The 24,997-nt window shown below is 40.9% G+C and overlaps 1 protein-coding gene and 1 long non-coding RNA gene across 13 annotated transcripts in view; one reads left to right on the top strand and one right to left on the bottom strand.

The window, feature by feature from the left end:
• Positions 1-4,239: 4,239 nt before the first annotated feature.
• On the top strand, positions 4,240-18,689 carry LOC113950656. 8 transcript variants are annotated; one of them, XR_003528836.1, is made up of 10 exons: positions 4,240-4,512; positions 6,481-6,576; positions 7,176-7,240; positions 9,418-9,500; positions 13,620-13,764; positions 14,456-14,564; positions 15,204-15,351; positions 16,181-16,255; positions 17,083-17,134; positions 17,564-18,689. It is a non-coding gene; the product is annotated as an uncharacterized LOC113950656 (long non-coding RNA). The 8 variants fall into 8 exon arrangements; XR_003528834.1 differs by lacking the exon at positions 4,240-4,512 and adding an exon at positions 4,675-4,943; XR_003528833.1 differs by lacking the exon at positions 4,240-4,512 and adding an exon at positions 4,991-5,919.
• Positions 13,612-24,997, bottom strand: part of TFDP2 (transcription factor Dp-2) — a 46,549-nt gene continuing 35,163 nt past the window's right edge. For 4 of the 5 annotated variants that reach the window (XM_027650661.1, XM_027650660.1, XM_027650662.1 and 1 more), the window contains 3 exons: positions 21,666-21,832; positions 15,860-15,965; positions 13,612-15,001 (listed from right to left, as the gene is read on the bottom strand). In XM_027650661.1, coding sequence (XP_027506462.1) covers positions 14,833-15,001; positions 15,860-15,965; positions 21,666-21,832 — 442 coding nt within the window. In that variant the 3' untranslated portion in view covers positions 13,612-14,832. Of the gene's footprint in view, positions 15,002-15,859; positions 15,966-19,180; positions 19,384-21,665; positions 21,833-24,997 lie in introns of those variants that run through there. The other variant, XM_027650664.1, reaches the window with a different exon arrangement.

Below are 24,997 nucleotides of genomic sequence, written 5' to 3'. Positions count from 1 at the left end.
GGTTCATTGTGGTGCAGTCTCATCTCCGGGCTGACAACCCTTGTGCTGTGGAAGAGAAAGGAGGTTGTGTGGCAGGAGGATGTAAGTTTTGAAAGAGGGAAAATGTTCCTATAGGTAGTTCCATCAGTCTGGATTGATAGCTCCATGTGCTTGTGGATTGAGGAGACTTTTTTCCCCAAAGGTAACACAATAGCTGTTAAGGAGGATATACCATGGAGTGGTTAGGATTTGGGGGGTGTAAGGCACAGGACAGGGAAGGTTTGTAATGCTTCAGTGAATTGTATAGTAACTTCCTTGTTTTTAAGCTGACGGGCTTAGAAGAGTTTGCACTGTGGTTCAAGGTGATGCTTTAACCTACATGTGAAGCCTGAAACACCTTTTAATTTTATTAGTTATCTGAAAGGACACAAAAGCAGAACTCAGTGAATAGCAACCTTCATTTCATAAAACCCCTGCAATTTGACAGAGAAGTAATGACCCCAAACTAAGAGTGCACCAAAATGCTTGTAGTTTTGAGAGTTTACCTCACCTAAAGCCAAGGCATTGCAGGGAAACAGTAAAAGAAGGATCATTTGGGCACTGTAGTAATGAGGTACAAGTTATACTGAAATGGCAGGGCAAGAGTGATAAGTATGTATTAAAGAAACGAGGTAAAGCAGCTGTTGGTGAATAATACTGGATATCATTTGGACGTTTTTGTCTGCATGGGAGAAGTCACAATGGCGCGTATTGTGTTTGCTTCAGTCATGCTAGAGCCTTTCCTTAATAACAACCTGGGAAGGGCAAAAGGAAACAACAAAACAAAGCAACCTTTCCAGCATTGGTCTGAAGATCTGCAGTGCTCTGTAGATCTTGAACTTTAACATAGTTTGCAGTGACAAGTGTCTGCAGGGCCACTCAAGTAACTAGTCAGACGCCTTAATCGAATTACAAATTTGAAATTTCCACACAGTGGAATGTGTCCAGAGTCCTGCTTCTTACGTGGGAGAAGGAAAGGATGCTAATTCCAATGTTTTCTTACTACTTTTCTTCAAGGCTTAGTTCTGATTAGTAGTAGAAATAATTCTATTTGCTGTCTTTCCTTTAGCAGTGTTTAGGTCCCCAGCTGTTCACACTTGGTAGTGTAATCAGTAAGAGTATCGAAGATCCTCTTTGATAAGACCTTTAGTTCTCAAAGACCTTTCATTTATTGCTGGAGTGTGGGAGGATATGTAGAAGACACCTTCCTTCTGCAACATCTGGCTGGGGGAGCAAAACAAAAGATTTCTGTATTGCTAAAGCCTGTTGTGTTTGATAACCCATCACACACAAACCCTCCCTGAGGTGTTCTTCAGGAAACTGCAGCCTAGACAGGCTGAGAAAGAGCACACAGGTCAGTGCATATGTAACATTTACTGATTTTTGAACATTTGACCTTTTTGAAATAATGTGAACTGTCTCTAGCTGAAAATAATACGTATGATGATTGATCTGGATGCTCCTAATGGTTTGAAGAATACCTTGAAAATTAATGTCTCATCTGTATTTTTTTGGATCCCTGTGCTTGTCTAAAGACTTGCTTCCTGCTGCAGTGTAACACTGTCAAGCAAAAAGCTGCTGCAGTGGATCTCGTGTTTCCAAGTGCTCCAATGTGTTAAAGTAGGTCAGAAGTTGCATAAGATGCCATTACTGGAAACTGCTGTAGGCTGACTTGCATATAACAACTCAGCAGTGCAACTAGCAAATGCACTCTGACAAACAGAAATGCAGCCACGGCTTAAAACATGACAAGAGAGCTCTCCGAAATCTCCCTAGGACATGAATGGCTGTGGAATTGCGAGATGTCTTTGCCCCTTCAGTTCATGTCCCTGCTATCTGCTGAGCCAGAGCTGCCTGCCTGGCTTGTCAGGAGTTTCACATTGTTCTTGTCTGCAGGGAGCTCAGGCGCACGACTCCAAACTCCTTTGCGAGAGATGCACTCTGTGTTTCCCCTGCTTACCGAGCTCCTCTTGAGAGCAAGCAGACACAGTACTCTGGAAGTCGTGTAGAGTTAACAATCTGTAATAGCCCTTCCTCTGACTGAATGGTTGCTGGTGATTAGTAATGGCCAGTGGGCGTTTGTGGGGGTAAGCGCACAAGTCTCTGCAGTTTCTGCCGGCAGGAGCGGCCACTGCTGTTCGGTTTAACACCAACGTGCCCGGGGAGCACTGAGCAGGACACGGTACTGGCATTTTCCCTCTTTTGTGGGACTGTTTCATAACTTCAGCACATTCCCAGGTATTCAATTCATGCAGTATTTTACCCTCTTTACCGAGTTACAAAAACGTGTAAATGGGAAGGAAAATTAATTCTGGAGGTACTTAGTATCACCTTCAGTGTGCATGCTTGTTCTGCTGGATGTGCCTCCTGTGCCCATGGAGCCAGACTCGCTTGGTTAGGAATGTCTGTTGGCCCACTCTTTTCTATGCCCTTGTACTTCACTACATTTTCAGGTTTTTTATCTTTTAGGAGTCTGAACACTGGTAAGGGCAGTCTCTTGTATTTTTTTTTCTTGCTACTGGTATTTTCTTATCAGCTTTTTCTAATGCAAGTTTAACTAGTTGAATAGAAAACTCCCACTTGGGAAGGGATTATTTCATTAGTAATCAGAGTGGAGTACATCTTGGCTGCAATTATCTTTTTAAATTATTATTATATTTTTTAATTATCTTTTAGTGCAGTGTATTTTTTTTACTTATGAACAGTTTATTAATCAGAAAACGTACTGCTTGGTGGATGTATTTTTCCAAAAGTTTGAAATAGGGATACTTGTTAATTAATTAATGAGTCTGGCAAGAGTTCTTTGAACTGTGCAGTTATTTCTGAAAAATCTTCAGCAGCCAGGGCTGCTTTATTTCCTGGAATTGTTGTATCTCCAGTGGTATATATACCCATCTGTCATCGTGCCAATCACCCATTTCCTATAGATAAGTAGATGGCTCAGTACCAACCATGTCAGGAACACACAGTTGGACAGTTAGATGGGCTGGAAGGGTCTTCAGTTAATGTACAAACCTCATCAGGTCTTGGCCAGTGCAAAAGCTTCTGCTCCTCATTTTGCTGCTCAAAGGCCAACAAATACTGGTCTGATAAGTGCTCTGATATAGTTGACTCAGTCATTTGGCAATGGACCCCAGACAGAACAACTCTATCACATTCAATCTTAATTTAATAGTCTTAATATATTGCCTGCTGACAGAAAACGGTAGGTAGGAGCTTGGCAGAACATGAAATAAAAGTTTGTAAGCCTGGATAGAATGTTTAGAACTTGGCTTTAGTCATGCTAATGAGATGATGAGAAAATATCAAAGGTGAGAAGGCTTGAAAGTAATAACAATAAAAATCCTGGGCTTTCCCCGGGCTTACATCAGCCTGGCCAGCCTGACTGCAAACAGCCAGCAGCTGAATTAATTTACATCTCACACAAACATACCTTATTAGCAATAGGTATAGCAGCTGCTTCTACAATTTGGTTAATTTAGTATTATTAATACTTAATGGCTTTGTTATGGTAATGTGGAAATGTTATCTTCATGTTAAGATGATGATAATTTTAAAAAAAAGTGTTTTGCATCTTTTTCCATCTTGAAGGTTTTGTCTGCAGATTCTCTAGAGCTGTTTGTATTTTTTTCTCTCCAAGAACAGTTAAGGATTTTCACCTTCAGAGATTTGCTTTTCCCCAATTAATACCATACAGATTTCACACACTTCATATTAATATTTTCTTCCAGTCACGATTACTCTGTATTAGTGATCATATGTTCAGAATTTTGAAGTAACAATCTTTTGGTAAGAGGTCACTTTTTTATGGCAGTGGCTCCATCAATCTAGTTAGAGAGCCCATAAAAAGACTAATAGCTGGACAAGTCCCAGGCACTGATGTGGAGGGCTTTCGAAGAAGAGTTGGTCAAAGCATCTATGAGAAACCGTTGGGTACTGGCCACTTTTTTCTTAATTATTTTTAAATAAAACTAGGCTCTTAATTTTAAAAGCTGGACAGTGATGACCTACACATGCTTCAGGCTCTGGAATTTCCTATAAAAGTCCTAAATTCTGATGGAGGCTTTGCAATGTGCCTTGTGAGAGTGGATCACGGCAGCTGGGCCCAGCTCCCGAGGGTGGCTGTGCCTCTGTGTGCAGGAGGGAGCAGGAGGGGATCCTCGGGAGAGGAGGGTTCATCTGAGCCCCCTGAGCCATCTCCAGACCAACACGGGGCTCTGGCACTGGGGTCTCCTGCTGCGGCACCACGGACTGGTGCTCAGAGGTTCCCTTGCGTGAAGGGGCGTTTCCCGTCAAGCTCTAATTCCAAACTCCTCAAAAATCAGGAGTGCTTATAGAAAGGTGGATTTAGCTGTTGTTTGCCTCCAGGTTCTCAGTCTGTTCAGGCCCCTTGGAGGAGGGTTCTATGCCCCGTTTCCTTTGGCCGGAGCCGCCCCTGCGGCCGGTACCGGGTGAGGGGCGAGCGCAGGCCCCTCACGGGCGGGCGGAGCGCGGGTACGGAGGGAGGGACAGGGACAGGGGCTGCCACCGCCGTCCTTGTCGGGCCGGCGCCTCAGCGAGGGTGTGAGGGCGGTGCAGGACCCGGCGGTGCCGCCTGGGCTCGGCCCGCAGGGTCTGTGGGGCCGGGCGGGGAAGGCGCTCGGAACCTGCGCGGGTCGGTGGTGGCGCAGGAGGAGACCCTGCCTGCTGGGAAACGGGAGCGAAAACCGCCCTGCCACCGGCAGGACAGCCCCGTGCCACTGCTCTGGGGCTGTGAGTTGCCTTCCACCCTGCCGTGGGTCAGCTGGGCTGGCTGGGGCCTTCACACCCTGCCTCACCTTGCAGGGACTGGTCGTGGTCCGTGCCCTCAGCCTGGGCCTGCGCTGAGAGCTCTGCGTGCTCTTTGAATTTCACTCTGCAAAGCCGGAGGCAGGAATTGTACACAGGTCAATGCTAGGACATTGTCGTGGGCTTTACTCGTTTGAAATGGTTTTTAACTGCTGAATGTGCCGAGACATTTATGTCCTTGTGGTGCTTATTTATTAAAAATAACTATCTTACTTGTGCCAGCAGCTGCTGTAAAAATGCAATCTTCTGCTCTAACATAATATGGTGGTAAATGGAATTTCTGTTATTTAATATTTGAAAACTGTTGTTCAGATAATGGTGATAGATTAGTTAAATCTAATATTTGTATGTTGTCATTGCTGCATAATGTGAACTTTAATGTCAAGATGATGAAAGCTTGGGTTAGCAATGGTCATTTGAACCAAAGGAGGATATTGGTTGTGTGGTTTCATGTCTTGCAAAAGGGTGCTTAGATAATTTTGTCATTTTGTAGCTCTGTTTGCTGCCTTATGCTGAAGAACACACACCCTTCTGTTTGCCTACTTCTTCCTTTTGTTGTCATCTCATTGTTGCAGGCTTTTATATCACTTCCTGCTCGGCTCTGCCTGGGACAATGGTTTTCAGTTTTTTAATGGGTCTGTGAGTTCTGAGGGATTTTTGAAACGTTACAAACCCAAGCCTGCAGTGGGTTATCCGGGGGCAGCTGTAGGACCCAGCAGGCAGCAATGCAAACCCTTCAACAACCTGTGGGTTTTTTAGTCTGCCAGACTTGTTCTAGCCATTGTGACAGAGGAGGAGTTCTGTGAAATATATAGGAAAGTTTCTTCTGTTTTGTTACCCCTGAACAGTGGTTTCAGCATGGGGACAGTCCCACGGACACGAGGTTTTTCAGCCTTTTCAATGGTTTACAGTCAGAGCAGCAGAACAGGGTTTGGTGTTAGGCAGGACCCCCAGAGCAGAGCCAGGTCCCTCCCAGGCAGGCGAAGGATGGGGCTGGAGCTGAGCTGCGTTCAGGAGCAACCTACACGGATCACAGGGAGCCAGGGACAGCACTCGTGACAGGGCACTGTGACAGTGAAGTATTGTTCACATCGATCTCCTATCCTACACTTGGGGTTGAGACAAAGTTTAATGAATAATAAACCTACACAATTTGGGGGGGGGGGGGGGGGGTTGGTGTTCTGGTTTCCCTGAATATTTTGAGATATTTTTGCTTTATAACAGAATGTGTGGAATTCAGCAAGATACAATTTTAAAGAGTGTTATTTTTAACCAGGAAAAATACTTGTTGTAGCACAGAATAGCACTTGATGCTGCAGCAGTTGCCATCACTTAGGAAACAGATTTATTGATGTGAAGAAAAGCATAAACCAGTGTGTATGATGCTGTCTGGTTGGACAGTCAAAGAAATTTTAACCAGAAGCATTTGTAATTTCAGAGAGTGTTATTTGCAGACTCCTCCATTCTTAGGGATCCATGCCAGGTACTTCTTCCTTAGAAGAAGAAAGATGATCAGAGCTTTTATGCTCTCAATATTCTCTCAGTTGCTGTGTTGGGTTCTTGGGGAGGAGATCCCCAGGTGAAAACAAAGCACAAAGAAATAATGTAGCTTACCACAAAAACCTCTCCTTTTAGGTTCTTTAGAGGAGAATATTCCAAGGAGCCTCACCATCAGTTTAATGTTTCAAAATCATTCTGGTAGCAACTTATGCAGTGCTGACACAAAAGAAGGTACAGATTCTTAAACTTTTTTTCTAATAAGCATAAATAAGTCATAAATATTTTAATTGCTGAGATAAAGATTGTATCCTCGCATCTGTTCAGTTTCTTTCCTATGAAAAAGACATTGCAGGAGTTTTTAGCTAGTTATTTGCCAAATCTGTTAATGAAAATGCCTTCCCAAATATACCAGTGCATTTCAATGAAAGGGGCCTGTGATAGTTTCTATTTATTACAGAAGAATGAACTCACAGTTTTGCAAGTCTTCTGCTATTGTCTTTAACCTTTACTTTCAGCTGGTTTCAGTTTAAAAATAGTGAGTCGTGGGTCTTCTGTGCACATGGGGAAAAACAAGCACTGTGACATTACTCAGTGTTTTCATATTCAGCAGAGTTGGAAAACCAACACAGAGGATGAAGAGGAACTGTATTTCATGCTACTTAAATTAGTCTGATTTGGATTCTTGCTGCCAAAATATGAGGAAAGGGTTTAGAAGGATATAAGTTCAGAGTCTATAGGTGCTTGAAGGGTGTTCACAGGATTTGGCCTGAGACATGGGGAGCACACAGGAGGACTGGAGTACAGCGTGCTGAGGAAACACTGTTCCACAGGAAGAGCGAAGCCTGTGTGAAATGTGCCTTCAGCTGGACATGGAAACTGCTGAGCTGTTTCTGAGGTACTTAGAATACTCTTAGACTGGGTGCATATCTTGAATAGACAGGGACAATAATATCCCTAAGAATTTTGTGAGTTATCAAAATGGAACAATTTCCAAAGTCTGGCATCTCTCCCTGGATAATGAACCTATTGAGGATGCAATTGCTAGATTTTGATATTTATTTCAAAACCAAAGCATGCAATATTTCCTATGTCAAATAGGGTGTGTTTTTTTTTTTTTAAATAAGGTACATACTGTCAGCATTAACCTTGTGCAACCTTTTTCTACAGTGTTTTTCTCAAAAACAAGCCCAATCCTGTTGCCTTGAAAGTCTTTTATTCAGTTCTTCTACAGTTAAGCTTTACATCTCTGTTCACAGACAACTGGATGTTTTTCTCCAAAGCACACACGACTTTCACCTCAGTCAGACTGTCTGCTCCCCACCCCCATTTTGCAATGTACAATTCCCATTTGCAGCATTTTCAGTAAACATGGGATTGAGTATACAGAAAAGGCTTCTATAAAATTTCCATTAAAAAAATAACAAGTTTTTATTTACAAAGTGTTTTCTACTACAAAGTAATATTTCCTATTGGTTCAAATATACTATTTGCTAATGCCAGTGTTCCTGCTAGGAAAGTAAAACTTTGTATATGCATTTCTCTTTATACCTTTGTCAGTGTTTAAAGCACATAAAATACTACCACATTTTTTTTTTACACTACTCCTAGCCATGTCCAATGTGGTAGTAGAAATTAACACTATTTGATCAGGACAAAAAAATCAGCATAGCTTAATAGCAGACTTTCTGCAAAAATAAAACTTTAGCTTATAATTTATAGGTATTTGCAAAGAAAGAAATCTATGGAGAATTGAAAAATTAAAATGAATGAGCAACTTTGACTTTCCTGAAGTCATAGGAGTTTAACACAAGAAAAGGAAAAAAAATTTCCACCGAAGGGTTCATGTGATGCTTTGTGTTGGGAGAGGGGGAGAGCAAGATGAGTAGATTAAAAAATAATTAGAATTTCAAATCTCAAAGAGTCAGCATCCTTATATTGGATTTGTCTCTTCCCACCCACCACGTTTACAAACCCTACTTTGAGTTCAGTGTTGAAGGAGGTCATAAAATAGCTTTGTCCATGACTGGCCTCATTCTTAAAAAAAAAAAATTAAGTTTTATTTAATTAAAAATTTAACGGACTTTCAAGTGGTTTCTCCATTTAAATATAAAAAGGAAGCATCTCTACAACTCACTTCCATGTAGAATACAGTGGATATTAAAAAGTGCTACTGTTGGGGGGGCGGAGGGACGGCCCTGCCTTTTGCATGTTGCAGCACCTCCAAAACAGGAGCTGAGGGCACATGAGCATTCCCTCATTGCCAGGGCACCCCAGTGCCAACAGACATGTACTGGTGCAAAGCTGTGCCTGTACTTGCTGGTTACTCCTGATGCCATGTAGGATATGCAAACACAGAGGCTGCTGCCTTGGTCCAGGGGCATTGTTTGCAGTCAGGGCCTGAGGAACAAGGACGAACTCATACCCTACTTCTTACAGGTTTGCTCAAAGCAGGATTAACTTTTTCACAGTAGGTGCTTGTGAGATACAGTGTCATAACATTTGTATATACTTCTCTGAAGTATTTCTCATATATACAGCCTGGCCTTTAAGACAAGGGAATGTGCCCTGCATTAGCACAGCGGACTCCACTAATTGTTAAAGCTACATTAGGAATTTAACAAACCCACTAAAAAGACTGGAGAGTGATTTTGTGGACTTCCTATTTTCTGATCACTGTTTTAACTTTTGTGGCTGTGACCTGAAAATGTCATCAGGAGGGGCTGTGGATATGGTGTTTTTCCCTCTGGCTGTCTGCCTCCTATGGGGGAGCCGTTGCTGCTTCATGGACAGCACACGAGCCAGGCACTGCTGGGGATGGATGTCTCTGTTTCACTCAGCCTGGATAATGAGAAGAGGCTAAAACCAACTCACTGTTAAAGACTCATTTTTTTCTCAGAAAAAGTCTCTGCATAGATGAGTTTGCATCTCCAACTGGATGTAAATTTTACATAGCTGTATCCTGCTATCCCATGGTGCCCATATATCTGAAGTGTCTATGCCTGGAGAGTGTTGAGTACTTAAGAATGGCATTTAGAGAAGTCAGAAGGTTTAAGTGATTGCCACTTACTCTAGCCAATACAGAATACTAAGAAGAGGTGCAAGTTTGGGCTACTGGGAGGTTCCAGTATCTGCGAGGAACTATGGCCCTGAACCAGGTCAGTCTGCTTTTCTTCTTAGATAAATGAAGATGTATTTATCTGTTCCATATTGTTCCAAAGCAGGAGGCTTTCTCCTGGGATTTGGATGATTAGATCTCAGATGTTACCTCTGCCCAAATTTGAGCAAGGGTTTCTGGTGGTCCTGCAGTCCTAAATGTTGGATTCTTGGGTACTGTCAAAAATATGGAAGCAGAAAGAAAACATTTTGGTTTTGGCTGCTCTCTGGGGTAGCCAGACAAGGTGGGAGTATGAAAGGTGTGAAGTGAGTGTGGAGTCTCTGAACAGCTGCGATCAGCAGCCCCTGCAGTTGTTACTGTTGGGCTGCTTTAATGAGCATTCCCTCCCCTCACTGGCAGTGCCAGCTGGGTGAGGGATCCAGGGATGCCAGCTCAGGCAATCAGGTTGGAGGAGCTGACAGGCTCTTGTACACGCACCTCTACAGTGACTTGAAAGGATGGTAATCCTTAGCAGATAGAATGAACAACTGGGGGGGTATTTTTTTAGCAATATACCTGGATCCAGGGGAGCAGAGTTGCTCACAGCCTCTTAAAAACACTCACCAGACTAAATTCTAACAACTAAATAGGAAAAAGGTAATCTGATTTGGGAACTTTGTTAAGTCTAAGGAATGAGAGCTTCAGGAAGTTTTATGGTATCAGGACTGGGTTATGTGAGCACCTGCCAGCAGAAAATTAACTATTTAGAGCTGTTCACATACTTGGGTAGGTGTGTGATGGCCACAAATTCCAAATGATTCATTGGTGTATTGCTTGTAGACATAGGTCAGGATTCAAGAAGGAGCATATTCTAAAGAACAAACCCTCCACAAACAGGTCCTTAACCTTCCCCTGTTCCCCAGTAATGCTGCCAGAGGTACTGCTGAGGTTGAGGCACCTTCAGCCAAGGAGGCTGAAGCAGAAGGATGTCACCTGAAAGTATGGCTAACACTAGAATTTTGTAAATCACAAATTAGAAAAGCTCATGTAGTCTTTCCCCAGCTTCATTACATCTGGCTATTTAATATACACTGATGTCCCTGAGAGATTCTTGTAATGAAAATGAGGTGCATCAGGCAGAAAACAACTTGTTTTGGTTTGTCTTCTTTATAGCATACCATGTGGTTACTGGCTTTGTTTTAAATGAAACCAAACCCCAAACATCTTTAGCTCACTCAATTAACTGCCTGGATTATTTTCAGCTGAAAAGGGCCAGTTAATTATAAAAAGGATTATTGCCCAGAGTTCAAATGTAGTTAAGTTTTATCCATGCTCTTGAATTAAAATGGTGGATGTGGTCAGAAGAAAGAGAACTTGAGATTTTAAAACCTTAACTGTGGAATTCTAAATTCAAGCAGCATTTCATTTATGAACTTGAAGGTCTTAGGGCTTTTTACATAATGTTACTCCAGGCTGACATTGATCAGCAAAAGTCCTTCTGTGGGAATTCTTTATACTCAGCAATTTCCAGCTGCTCAAAAGGATTAGGGGTATTTACAAGCTGTAGTTTAAAAAACTAAAACCCCTTAAACAAAATGGAAACATCTCCAGTGTGGATTGTGCTGGCTTTAATGATATTAGTCATTTAAGTCATACCTGCAGTTAAACTGGTATCATTTGCTTAGATACACACACTTTCTGAGATGAGGTGGATTGTTGCCAATAATTCCAGTGTTAAAATCAGAAGGACTTTAATACAATTTTAAGAACCAAAATCCACAAACATTACGTCAGATTTCCACATAACAGAAAAATGCTGTCTCCTACTCATATTTTTTTCCTCTAGTTAGTGGAGCTGACAAGTTTTTCTAAGTCAAATTTAGATTTTTCAAGCACCACAGAGTAAGTCCAGGAATAAAGCTGTTCACTGCAATATAACTGCAAACGCATTTACACGCAGCATTACACTGCTTGCAGCCAAGTGCCTCCTGAATGGATAACCAAGAGGGTGTTCCAAGACACAGAAACATGTCACTTAAATTTATCTTAAACAGGAGCTGCATGACAATTGAAATGTTAAGCTTTTCTTATCAGAGATATCATCTAGTACTAGTTGCTGCTTGTTTCCTATCGATGAGTGCCAGGGGGATGGCATGAGACGGGAGAGGATGATGGTAGCTGAACAGAAAATGGGAAAACCAGTCTTGTTCATGACCATTTTATTCTGGGAAGTATCTGCTGCTGGCTCTCAGCGAGAGGGAGGGCCTGTGTGTTGAAGCAGCTGAGCACAACCACTGCCACGAGCTGCGTGGGAGCTGTGTGGTGAGTTAATATTCTCACCCCCCCCTGTTACTCACAATTGCTCAGCACTCCAATCAGATACAACACCTGCATTTTGTGAGGTCTTGCATTTACCTGTGTTGGTTTGTGGGTTTTGTGTGTGTGTTTTGTTTCTTTTTAAAATATGTCAGCTAAGATCAACAGGAATGATTGAAAGGCTTGTCTGAGATCATACATGAGTGACTATGGCTGGATAAGGCCCAAAATTCTCCTAGTTCCCAGACTTCAGTGTAGCCACAAGACCACAGTGCTTTAGTTGAACTTCATCCTCTACTGGAACTTGGCACAAGGAAGCCCAAGGAAAGAATTTACTTTTGAAGTCTCTTCTAAATGTTGTAACTTGTTTTGTCCTTTGTATTCAACTAGTCCAGGAAAAATAACTTTTAAAGATTTGGTTCAACTGTCTAAATGAATGTTATGTGCTCCTAGATTTTTTATATTTTATCTTTGATAGTTTGAGGTTTGCCAGAAAGCAAGTAGCTGTGCAGTCTGCGGCTTTGAAGGGCACAGACATCAATGGAAGAAAGGTATCATTTAAGATCTTCCTCCTGTAAAGCAGAAAGCACACTGACTGCTAATAAAACACATTCCATTTCTGGGCAAGAAGCCTTTTTTTCCCAGGTTCTTATAGTTCAAAGTGCTGCTCTTTAGGACCTGTTTAGTGTTTTGTTGTTTTTAGTTTTTACACAGATCTTGAGTGGGAAGTGTGAATGAAGTGTGAATAAAGTGTAAAGTTAAATGTGCCCCTAATGTATTGCTGAGGGATAATTGTTTAGAAGATGTTTCTCTTTAAGAGTTCCTTAGGATCCTGCATAAAGGTATCTTTGATCTGCCCTCTCCAATGAAAGCTGACTGACAGTGCAGTTTTTGAAAAAGCAATGGGTTTATAAGAATAAAAGTGATTATCTGTTTAAATGAAATGTCATTCATGAAGCTGCAAATTCCATGATAACATGCCTGGAGTACCTGTTCTCTCCTCCCCCTAGTTCCAAAGTGAGCTGCTTAGCTCAGGTGCATTGAGTCTCTCAGTAAGAATATTACTTTGTATTTGTAAAGCTTTCCTTGGTATAGAGGTAGTGCTACAGATTTGGTCAAAGTGAGGAGGTGTAAAGCCCTCAGTCTGCTCTTGCCTGTGAGCCATGAGCACAGGACAGTCTTAACAGTCTTGCCCAGAGGATGAATAACATGGTAGGCATACAGGAATTCTTTTAATTTGTGCATTTGTAACCGAGCTGTGTAAGTAGAGAGCTCTACTTGCTCAGCCAAGAGCTGTACTTACATACTGGTGCTGCCCTAAATGTACCTCATGTGCAGGAGTTTGAACTATCTGTGAAAAGTTTCTGGATGCTTTAGTTTTTAATGTAAACATGCAGATGTGCTTGTCTGCTCCTCACAGTTCTGCCTGTCCTGGGTGCAGCTGGTCCTGTGCTGCCTCCTGGTCACAGCCAGGCCGCTCAGGAGCTGGAGCCTCATTTCTCTGTGCAGCTCAGGCTTGGTGCTCTTGGCCTGAGTGCAGGTCTGGCTGTAAGAGGTGAGTGGGCACAGCCCCTGCTGGGAGAGTCCCTCTCACAGCCCCCAGGGGCGCAGTTGCTGTCAGTGCTCAGGCAGGAACAGAGGGATGAGCTGCCTCCTCTCCCAACACGGTAACATTGCTGAGACAACTATTACATACAGTATAAAAACTGGAAAGAAGTAACACTATTTTAAACTGCATTTACCTAATTAAAAATAGTTAACTTCTAGACTAGTTAAAAGCCTGGATGTTAGAACACCACGAGAAGAACACATCTATAGTGTATTTTGCACTGATATTGAAGTGGGTTTCTTGTAAAAAAAAAAGGCCTTTATGATTGGATGTGATAGCTATGGAACACACGGCCTCCTGCTGCAAGTCTTATTCAACAGTTCAGATGGGATTTGTGTTGTGTAACTTGAGCCACAGATTACTTGAAGTGGTCTGATACAATTTTCAAAGGTGCATTAAGGTGAGTGCAACAGAAGTTAATGATAAGAAAGTTCTTCTGTCATACATAACTCAAGCTGACTGGAATGCAAAACATGAAATGACATATTGTTGAAATTTTATTTTTTTCCTAAGAACCTCAGCCCATGACTTTAAAAAAAGTTATGTGACCTACCCAGCCCACATTTGAAAGCACTGCCTTGAAAACACACTGCCTGAGAGCCTTAACATGGTGGGAGGCTTTTTTGAAAAAAATCCAACACATGCTCTAACATCAAAGGGATTATATAAAGTTAGAACAGTAAAGAAGAAGCTACACTGGATACATTGTAATCTAGAAATACAATTTTTTTTACTTGTTTTCCTTTAAAAAGCTGGTGCAGAGAATACTGGGGTTTTTTCCTGACTGTTTTAATAATGGCTAAGAATAATCACTTATTTATAATAAATTAGGTCTGCAGTATAAATGAACATATGAACCTTTTATACTGTTACTTCTGGAGTATCTAAAATGGATTTAAACTATTTCAAGATCCATTTAATCACTTGCAATTTGTATTACTTTAAGAATCTTCTACACAGCAAGTTGAACAGAAAAAAAGCAAACATTTTAGCAGCCCCTTTTCCCTATAACCATTTTCATATAAGATAGTTTTAAATAGCTTTTTTAGCGCATTTGCATGTGCTCTTCCTCCCCCTTTTTCTAAAGGCAGCACAGCCAAAAGACAATGCAAGAATTGGCATTTGCTGACTGACTCCGTTTTCTTCTCCATCTGGTAAAGACAAGGGGAAGACAGAGACTTAAGTCCCAAAATGGAAAAGGTAAACTTGGGGTTTGCTTTGCCAAATCTTCGAGAACTTTGTTCTTTTCCTCAGTTTTAGCTGATAAAACCCACTTTGCTCTGTCTCTACATGTCACTCTGTGTTCAGTTACAAAAAGTTTTTCCGTTATGAATAAGTTGATTTTGAAGCGTCCATTTTGCTTCACTGAACACAGTGCAAAACAAGGCAAGAAACCAGTAAAATCCAAACAGGAACTCCCATTAAGAATATTTGAGCAGCATTTTGTATATTCCATTTTCTACTATCCTCATTCTGGGGAGGAAGAATCCTCATCTTCATCCTCTTCATCCTCATCGTTGAAGGAGCAGGGCGTTTCCCCCCGGGACGCTGCGCTGCTGGACTGCTGACTGCTCAGGGCAACGAGCTGCCCAGTTGCTAAGGCCACTTCAGCATCCAGACACAACCCTGCATTCTCACTATCAAAACAACAGAAATGGTCAAGTTTAGAGGGTTTCTCATGAGGTTTTAAGCCTTTTTTTTTGGCCTCAGCTTTTCCTTTAGTCAAAGAAATGCTGCCAACAAGGAAAAATCCAGAAGTGATACAGTGAAAACTGATAAACCATTGTAAAGTTGCATAGAAAAGATTGAGTCTCTTTTTTTTTTCCCATAAACAACTAGGAGAATTGCTCAAGCTGAAGAAATATTAAAGAAGAAGAAACCCATCAGTTTAGTCAATGCACAAAATGCAATATGAAATGAAGCTAGTAACGCTGTAATGAAGAACCTGTTCCAGAATAATCCTTACTTCCATTTTTTTATGGTACAGGTAACCTCCAAGCAAAGTATGGCTGTTGAGATGTATTTTGGATTGGGTTTTTACTGATAGTAGTTTTTTTGTTTGGTTGTTTGTTTATAATTTAAATTATTAATAGACTTTGTGGACTAAACTTGTTTCGTGAGAGCTTAAGCAGTAGTGCATTTAGACACTAAACATTCTTTTGCATTCTGCAGAAATATTACCAGCCTTATATCCACATGTAATTACCTATTTGTAGGCCATGCCCAGGCAGGAATTTAAGGTTAATCAAGAAAAAGGGCTCAGAGTGATTCTATTCTTAAGAAACATAGCTGGTATGTTCAAAATTCAAAGCATGTTGATTTGACCTTTCAAATATAATTATCAAGGAAGACAGAATTAGAGACTTTTTCACAATCAAAATCAACCATAATAAGAAAACATCTCAATTCATTCATGAAAGTGTATGAAATAGGAGGTTACTGAAAGTACCACAAGCATATATAACTACCCTTGAATAAAAAATTATTTAATTTACCTTGATTTAGCATTGCAAGTGCCTCCAGCTGCCTCTAAGTGTGAAACTGCTTGTGCTGAACTTGAAAGTAACCCTTGGTTTATCCATGAAAATCCTGCAGACATATCTACAAGAAAGCATAACTGTGTTTATGATAGCTACTTAAATTTTTTTCTTCCTTTTACAATCTTAAACTTTGCAGTTAGGATTCCATAGTTTAGTTTAGAAGGTACCAGTAGCTCAAGTTGGTTTTATACTGTAGATGTGTCCTAGTTAATCAAGATGAACTTAACCCCTGTGTTTGTGGATGCACTCAAGCCTTGCATTGTTCCCCCCTCACAGTTATGCCTACTTCTCTGAAGCTTTTCCCCCTGTCTGAAGAGGATTCACCTGGCTGGCAGCCATATGGAGTCACAGGTACTGAAACAGGAGTTCTGGAGTCCTTCATGGGGACTTTCTGCTACAGACCAACCCCATGAAATGCCCCAACAGCTCCTGCTCTGCTTGGTGAAGTTCAACTGCAACTGTATTTATTGGGCTGAGGTGCTGCAGTGAAGTCACCCAGGTGGGCTGTGTTGGCTGTGTGTGTTCTGGGGCCAAAGGCAGTTTCCTCCTGGTGCTCTCCTGGCTGGCTGTGGTGCAGAAATATTACCTAATCCTAATCCATCTGCCACAGACAGAGCTGGCTGTGGACAAGCACAGACCATGGCAAAGGTCTTGTGCCAAAAGTAGGGAAGAGAAAGCCTGTTGTACATTGTATGTGTGACATGTAAGGCTGTCTCCTCCCTGGGGATAGGAAGTGTTAGGGTTAAGACCATTAAAATGGTCTTGCATTAATGCTGAATTTCTTCAGGTAATTTGTTAAAAGCCCCCTGAGGGCCATGAACAGGTTACTTACAACCCTCATAGCACTTGTTTTCAAATTCCCTAACAAGTAATTCCTGTCAGTTGTTTCCAATTACACACATTTCTGCCAAGAGAATCAGCAAAACAAGTCCATTGACCCAATTACACTTGTGGGATTTTTCTGGGTGGGAGGTTGTTTTTAATTTGTTTCTTAGATAAGGTATTTCTATTGACCTGCCCGAATTCCATCCGACACAAAGTTAACATCAAAACAAAGCTACCAAGACTGTGTAGTTCTTTTCCATGGTGCTTGCATGTGGTTCCAGCTGGATGCATTAACCAGCAGTCAGAGTCCTTACTATTAATTCTATTCCTAACCAAACGTCTGTTCTGTACAGCACAGTGGGATTGTACTGCTCATATTTATCTGGAATTGTTCTCTAAGAGCAGGTAAGAGGAATAATTAAATGTGTTTGTTACATACAGGTTCTCCTTTGTCCTTCTACTTTCTTGTTAGGCTTTGGTTCCTTGGGATTTGGCAGTGTGCTGCCTAGGACAGGCAGACACAGCCCTGTAAAACTGGCTCACCATGCACTGGGATGGATCCACAGGTTATCTTGTGCTGTGGAAACCTGTTAGCAGCCAGGCATTAATGACATGTCACAAAGCAAGGCCAGCAAGAGTGGTGTCCCTGCCAGCAGCCCTTGGAACGTGACAGCAAACATTAATAAGTGGCAGTTTTAGGGTGATCTATGGAGGACAGAATAGATGAGGATAGTTAAATGTGGACATAGCTGGATGGCTTTCTCTAAGATTGCTCTAAATGTAGGTTTGATGTTACAGAGAACATGTTCTGACAGCTTCCCCCTATCTTTGCAGGAGGAGGCTAAGCCATTTGGAATGACTGCATTGTATTTAGATTAACAGAGATGTATCACAGTGTTGTTTCCTGGTATTATGAAGGAGTGTACCTGTGTGTACATGCTTCATATTCCAGAATAATAACAAGACACTGCTAGTAATCTTGTGGTTTATTAACATTTTTGGATAAGAGCAAGGTAAAAGAAAGTGTGGCTTTTGCACAAGGCAGAAAGGTGGTTCATAGATGCATATCCCTGCCTTGTATTTCCATTGCCTTATATTTCTAAATTCTAATTTTCAGTGGGCTCTGGGGAGCCAGGGAAAAAAGGAAGTTTGTGAAAGACAGGGAGTTGAAGCCATTTCCAGTATAGAAAAGTCTGTCAAAATAGAAATCTGCCTACAATGAAAGACTTATTTCTTCTAGCAGTGTAAATCAATTACTAATAGCTCCACTTAGGAACCAGGGAAAGCAGCTTGGAAAAACCTTCCTGAGGTGATACAGTCCAATCTAAGAGTGGCATTCCTATTATGAACTAGGCATATCTTGCAGCAGATACCCTTGGTAGAAATTTGTACTTTCCATGAGAAGGCTCTAAAGCAATACCCTGAGCAGCTTTAGTAGTTACTGTACAAGTGCTGCACAGGATTGTTGTTGATGGCTCAACAGACTCCTTCAGTCAGGGGGTACTCTTGGCTCTGTAGTTCCAACTCCAGCCCATCTTCCAGTCAAGGCTTATTATACAGGTAAGTAGCAGAGCACTTCTTTGTGCAGGGAAGAAAAAAGAAGTGTTGTAATCTAGAGGTCCTAAACTGCACCACTTTCTCTGCCCACTGCCTTAGTGGGATACACAAAGTGGGATGCTGTTACCCCAACTGTTAGTGCCTCAGAACTTTTATTGCCTGCCTTTTTTTATCTGTAGTCTCATTTCTAGGAGGCAGGACTCAACTAACTTGGTTTTGCATTAACTGCCTGTAGTATGTGCATGGCTCAAAAGGCACAGGATGTTACTCTGGATATGGTTCTACGAGTTCATGCTTGTCTCAGTCAGTGGTGTATTTCTGGTCATGCAGCAACCTCACTCCCTCCTTCACACTTGAGCTGTTCTGGTTTGAGCCCTTGGCTGGAGAGTTCTACTTGTTTAATTGTCAGAAACTCCTCTGCCAGACAAAAAGCCTGTAGTTTAGTACCTGGAATCAGCTCAGGAAGAGCACACAGGAAAGTACCTGGCTCAAAATGAAATGGGCAGGAATGTGTAACTAGGACTGGGGCACTGGAATGCATCTTAAGCTGGTGCAAGTGTCCTGTTTTAGACCTTGTCAGTTAGGACAGTCAAGCAACAGAAAAGCATGTAACAAACAAATTTAAGATATACAGAATATATTACTCTGTGATGTTAATATGCCTTAGCTTTGGGTGATTTCGATGGCAGTCCTACCTGGGGATCACACCAACGTAGTACTTAAAATGCATATTACAAAAATGCAACACTTTTTTTGCTAAGACATCATGAAACTGATAGCAAACCTAGAAGACACTACTTTTAAAATTTGGGCACTTGAAGAATGGCTAAAATACATGATCCTCCTGAAAAGAAAATACACTAATAAGGTTTTGATGCACACATCATCAGTTCAACGATTCCAAGCAATTTATTTGGCTGTTTAACGCAAATAGAAAGTTATTTCTTTTCAAAGCTGAGATGGTCCAAGGTTTTTTGTCTATTTTAAGTTTCTTTAATCTAACTGGTTTAGACTTGGATTCTTCCAACTGCTCCTCAAGTTCTACTGGCAAGCATCACAGTACAAACTATTGTTAGTGTTTGGAAGTCAGGAATTATCTGAAAAAATGACCAGGCAAAGGTCAAACTAACATTGCACAGGAAATTACTTACCTACTTAGACATATTAGAACAGGACTGGCTTCTACAGCAGTTGAGTTCATGGAGTGACTACTGTGATTGTAATAAATCTTGATCACAATAAATTTACTTGGGGAATAAATAGGAGACCTTGATTTGTTTTTCCTGTATAGTAGTAACTGAAGCCAATGTAGTTAAAAGGGTCATCATGACAGCTGTAGAAGTAACCATGGATTCTAGAAACCAGTGAGGACCCTTTTATTTCACTACTCCTGCAGTGTAAGAAACAATGTTTAAAGACTCCCAAGGTTAAAATGGAAAGTTACACACTTAACCAAAAATAAATAAGCAAGCAAATGCTGGATTTTCAGGTACTGTGCAAAACATTTCAGTCTGTTTCCCTTATTTGTCACTTACTGCCATTAGAAACCACTACTGTGCAATTCATATCTTAACTGTAGATTAGTGTTGTGTAATTACATGGCAAACAACAGATAGAAGAAGCCTTTAAAATAAATGTCCAGGTGCTGGTAGCAGCACCTCTGGGCTCATTTTTTCAGAGGCTGAAACAGCTGAATGTAACCCACGTCTGGATGTGACCCATTACCTCAATGCAATTTGAGTGAAAACTAAAACCAATGCATTTCCTGTGAATTAAAGGCTCTATGGGTTCCTGGCTGCTGGTCTGCTACTAGGGAAATACTCAGTAAATAGTGTAATGACACAGGGGTTGGTGCAAATGTAAAAAACCATTCTGTTCTCTGAAGGTAAATTAACACAGGCTTAAAATTAAAGAGAAATTTTAGTTTGATCCTGGACACATCAGAGCAATTAAGTTAAGTTACTTTGCAACACTATTAAAAAGATGTGGGTTCTACTCCTTTCCCCCTCTTACGTTGCTGATGGTAAATAATTTGTAGTTGAAAGAATCTGCAAGGAACAAATCAAGATTTCTTTCAGCTTCTCTTTTTGGTACCAGTGCTGTCTTAAAAAGACTTGGAGCGTAATTTCAAAATCAACCAAAATTAAAATATGAAATCTTAGTTTTAAAATGCACAGGACAAGAGGACCAGGAAAACACAAACAAGTGTTGATAAACAGAAGCACGTTTGATGTAGTTTGAAATGTTAAGCTATTTAAAGTGTACTAATCTGACTGAATGTAAGTGAATTTAAGTTATATCCACCAGTGTTTTGACATCACAAATTTTAAGGAATTGTTTCATTCTTAATTCTTTCACACAGTTAAATCAAGAATACAAAAACATGTGTTCAACTTCCTGACCACTTAACTATATTTCTATTAGCAAACAAAATGGCCTTTTTTTTTAATATAAAGCCTGCATTTTAAAGATCCTGATATGAAGATTAAATATTGCCAACTGAAGGAAATCAATTTTAGGGAAGTTTTAAAAAAATTAAGTGAAATGTTTGAAGTTTCCAACCTTCCTGTGGAAGACACAGTTTTATACTACTGCAATTTAAACAAGACCAGAGAAGTCAGGGCAACAGCTTTGTTCCCTCTGCTCACAAACCAAGGTCTGTACACAGGAATTCATTGGGTAACACTTCCTTTACAGATAAAGTCCCTCGAGAAACCTGAGAAAATGTTGGGTAAGTTCAAGCTGTGGGTAGAGCAAGAAGAACATACTCTGACAATAACTAAAGGAAGTGATGACAAATTTTAGCAGCTCTAATCCAGTGATGCAACGCTGAGGGACTTTTAGGTTTGAGTCTGTTTAAGCATGACCAGTTCAAACAGGGGAGGTAAAAGCCTCTGCATGGGACTCCTGTCCCAAAGCCTTCAGAGCCTCTTGCTTTAGTTAGAGCTCAGTTCTCAGATGGCATCTGCTGGCACCTGAGGGATTACACTCAACCCGTTCAAGATGCTCTTTTTCTCTCCTTTTCCTCAACTTGGGAGGAGCTGCCTTCTTCCAGTTTGCTCCTCCATACATCCAGTTATTCAAAATCAATACTAATGCATGAAAATCTGTTCTTGGTGTCAATTTAGTTATTTAAGAAATAATTTCTTCATAATGCAGCTCACTTAGAAGTTCGTTGTTATAAATCAGTGTGAATTAAATTTACAGGACAACTATGACATAGCTTCCAGAATTAACAGCAAAACAACTGATTCATATACCAACCCTACTAGGTCCCATAAAACTTCAAATGTTTAGGTTAATATAATTAAATTTGCTTCAGTTAACCAAGGTTATGGATTTGATCTGGAACAACATTTAAAAGTCCCATCTAACTTACCTGTGATATAGCCTTCTAAAGCTTTTGGCACCAGTGATTTTGCAGTTCTTAGGTCCTCAGCTGAGCACTTGCCTGCTTCGAGCCCAAAGGACATTCCCATTCTCTTCAGCACCTCACTGTCATCATGAATCTCGAAAGTGTTATCGAAATTAAAGAGGTATTCAAATCTGCATGTAAAAAATCAAAAGTGAGGTGGTTTTGAAAAGAGCACAGCTGTGCTTTTCTTGCTTATTCTTTCTGGGTTTTTTGGTATGCACTGAGGTAAGTGTCTAGATTCTTCATTTTCTGTAAGGGGTCCTTAGGGAAAGAGAATTGCAACAAATGTTTTCTCTCTCCTGCCTACAGGGTTTAAAATGGCACTTTCTCAATTAAAGTGACTTCACTGCAGGAAGAAAGTCTAGAATTTTCAATCTCATTAAGCAGTTTCAAAGGGGAAGAGGAAGGCCTTATTAACATGAACCTTCACTTGCACTAAAGCCAATAAGGTCACCTGCAGCCCTGTCACCAAAATAACTGTTTTGTTTTTGCTTTTTTTTACACTTCACTTTCTGTTCTACTGTGCAACACTCCTCCTGTGAACTGACCTATTTACCTTGGTATAATTTTGCTTTTTTGGATGCAGCTAGCAAAGCAGTCTGTTCAGTCCTGTCTGTTCACAACCCACCACTTCTGCTGCAGGATTCTGAAAATGTTTTTCATTGCATATAAAAGTGGAAATTGTGATACTTAATTGTGAAACTTAAGACAGCTTTAAGGAAAGCAGGGGCATCTAGACTGGCCTTAAGCTATGACCACAGGCTATTGAAAGCCTGGACTGTGCTGCTCCAGGCATCACAACATAAGGCTGGTTCCCAGTCCCTCATTTGCTGCTGACAAGACCTTTATCCCATCCATGAGATACAATCTCTGAAAGATAACTCACTGGTGGGTCTTCCACTTGCTTTCCAAGCTCATGTTACATGCCCATTTTCTTGATAGGCTTTTTTTCCTAATATTAGCTTTCCTATACCTGGAGCCAGTAAGCTTGGAAGTGTTACAGCTCCTGTGTCTGTGCACAGAATTTTCACTTGGTGCTATAATGCTTTGTGCTGGGTGCAATTGTCAGTTCCAGGCACCATTTCTTTTATGACTCATCCTGTAATACTTGTAAAATCTCTTGGTTTTGCACCTGCATTCCTTCCAGCATAACCACATTAAGAGGGAAAATGTGTCACTGTACCTTTAACTGGTACAGTTACATTCCTGCTACCTGGACTGGCACAGCTCAAGTCACAGAACCATGTGTACACAAATGGGGGGAGACCAGTGTCATACCAAGGTAGTTCCAGCAGGCAGTAGGATTACTAAGGCATAACTGAATTCTGGGTTTATGGCACAGGATTAAAGGCTGCATTTATTGGTAGCTCTGCATTTCTCCTCCCATGTGCTGTGGTCAAATAGTGGATGTTAAAAAGGAGGGTGACTTCTTTCCCTCTCCCACAAGTTTCCAAACAGAGACATTTACATTTCTTTCTCCAGGGTACTTTCAGCAACCTGTAGCCACTGACACAGGAAGACCCTGCACTTCTTGCTGTCAACAGCTATTAGAGGATTTTCTTTAGGGGACCTGACATGTTCTCTATGCACATTCTCCATGATTTTAGAGACACCTGTGAATCCACTGTCCTCTCTTTTCCAGGCCAAAGAGGCCATCTGTTCCTTCTGTCAAAGCCCTTTCAAAGCTTCACTCTTTCTTGCTGCCCTCCCATGTCTCTCCTCTGGTTTTGCTATATTTTTTCCAGGAACAAGAGAGTGGACAGTATTCCAGATAGAAAAGCACTGTATGCATCTAGTTTTACATTGTATTCCTTACTAGCTTTTCTAGTAATTGCCAGCATTATTTTGGCTGTTATTGAGAAATCCACTTTGATCTGGGCTGCCATCTCAGTACTAAAAGCTAGGTCCAGAGGCTAACAAGAGCATGGATACAAACTCTGGGTACACCTCCTGTCCCTTTCCCATGGTAAGTGCAGATCTGATCACCAACAATTTTAATCTGGATTTTCTGCTCTTGCAGGCAATTCTTTCTGTAAGGGTACAAGAGCCCACTTCCTCTAAAGTACAGCATTGTATCTCCAATGGCAAAATAGTCTGCATTTCCTATTAGAGATGTTCTCATTTTCCAAGTTTCTGATACATCTATTGTATCTGAATGCTTGTTCTAGCTCCTTTTTTTTATCGCTTCTTTTTCCCAGGACTGACAACATTTATATAGAAGCACCATATACACTACATATATTCTTCCTTTTTAAATGGGACTTCTTTTTGTGCCTCATCTTTTCAATATAATTTATAACTACTTCCTTTTTATCTGAAGACTTTGCTTTTCCTACTCCAACTTCAGAAATGCCATTCCCAGTATGCTGCTTGGCACCCATCTACCTTCTCAAACTCTAAACAAAACTTGCCCAATAACCTCTCATTTTTATTTGGGAGAAATTTCATTCTGTTTTGGCTGGATAAAGCCTGTTCTTGCATAGGAAAAAGCTTAGAGGACCCAAACTTATGTGCCTCATGATACGACATCACCCTCATGTGTACGACTTTTCCAAACAATTACTTTCCTTTAGAAGATCCTCTGTAAACACAATTTTGAGTAGCTAATGCTGTGAGCTTTGCTCTTCATTGGACTTACTCACATCAATGCTTTATATAAATGTTAGTTGGAGAAGAAAGAAAAATGAAAGCCCTTTAAAGAGTGGGCTGTTGGGACTGGAACCAAGTGCAGGGCAAGCACTCAAGCTGACCAGTAATGGAGTTAAGCAGCACAAATACTCTCCAATAAACTACAGGATGTGAATTCTCCAAACTGAGTGCCCACTTTTGCTAACTTTTGCCTTATTAAACAGATCAATGTAACAGTGCTTAAACCAGAGCAGATTTCTGGCACTGTTTATCTACATATTGCTGCTGCCACTAATCAGTTGCACAAATAATAACCACAGTAGAAAGCTTGTTTAATTTGGGTCATACTCTTCATGACCTCCAGATGACAGTAATACCAAAGCAGGTTATATAAACTGAAGTATCAACAATTTAAATAATTTTGCTCACTTTTAGTACCAGAGTTTTCATACAGTTAGAGGCTGTTACACGTGTGCTACTGCTCTAGATCCCAGATGCCAGTTTAACCTCTGAAACTTCAAAAGCAACAGTTCTGAAGTTTCAGTATGGAATTGTTCAACTTTTTAACGACTTCAAAGCTCAAGGTAGAGCCCTGTTCAATAGTGCAGAAAGAACTATATAGTGTGACTATAAAATAAGGGCATAATTATGCTAAACTAAAATTGATC

This window comes from Corapipo altera, unplaced genomic scaffold (assembly GCF_003945725.1).
Source record: "Corapipo altera isolate COAL_440 unplaced genomic scaffold, ASM394572v1 54, whole genome shotgun sequence".
NCBI classification, from domain to species: Eukaryota; Metazoa; Chordata; class Aves; order Passeriformes; family Pipridae; genus Corapipo; species Corapipo altera.
This window is presented reverse-complemented; position numbering and strand designations above follow the sequence as displayed.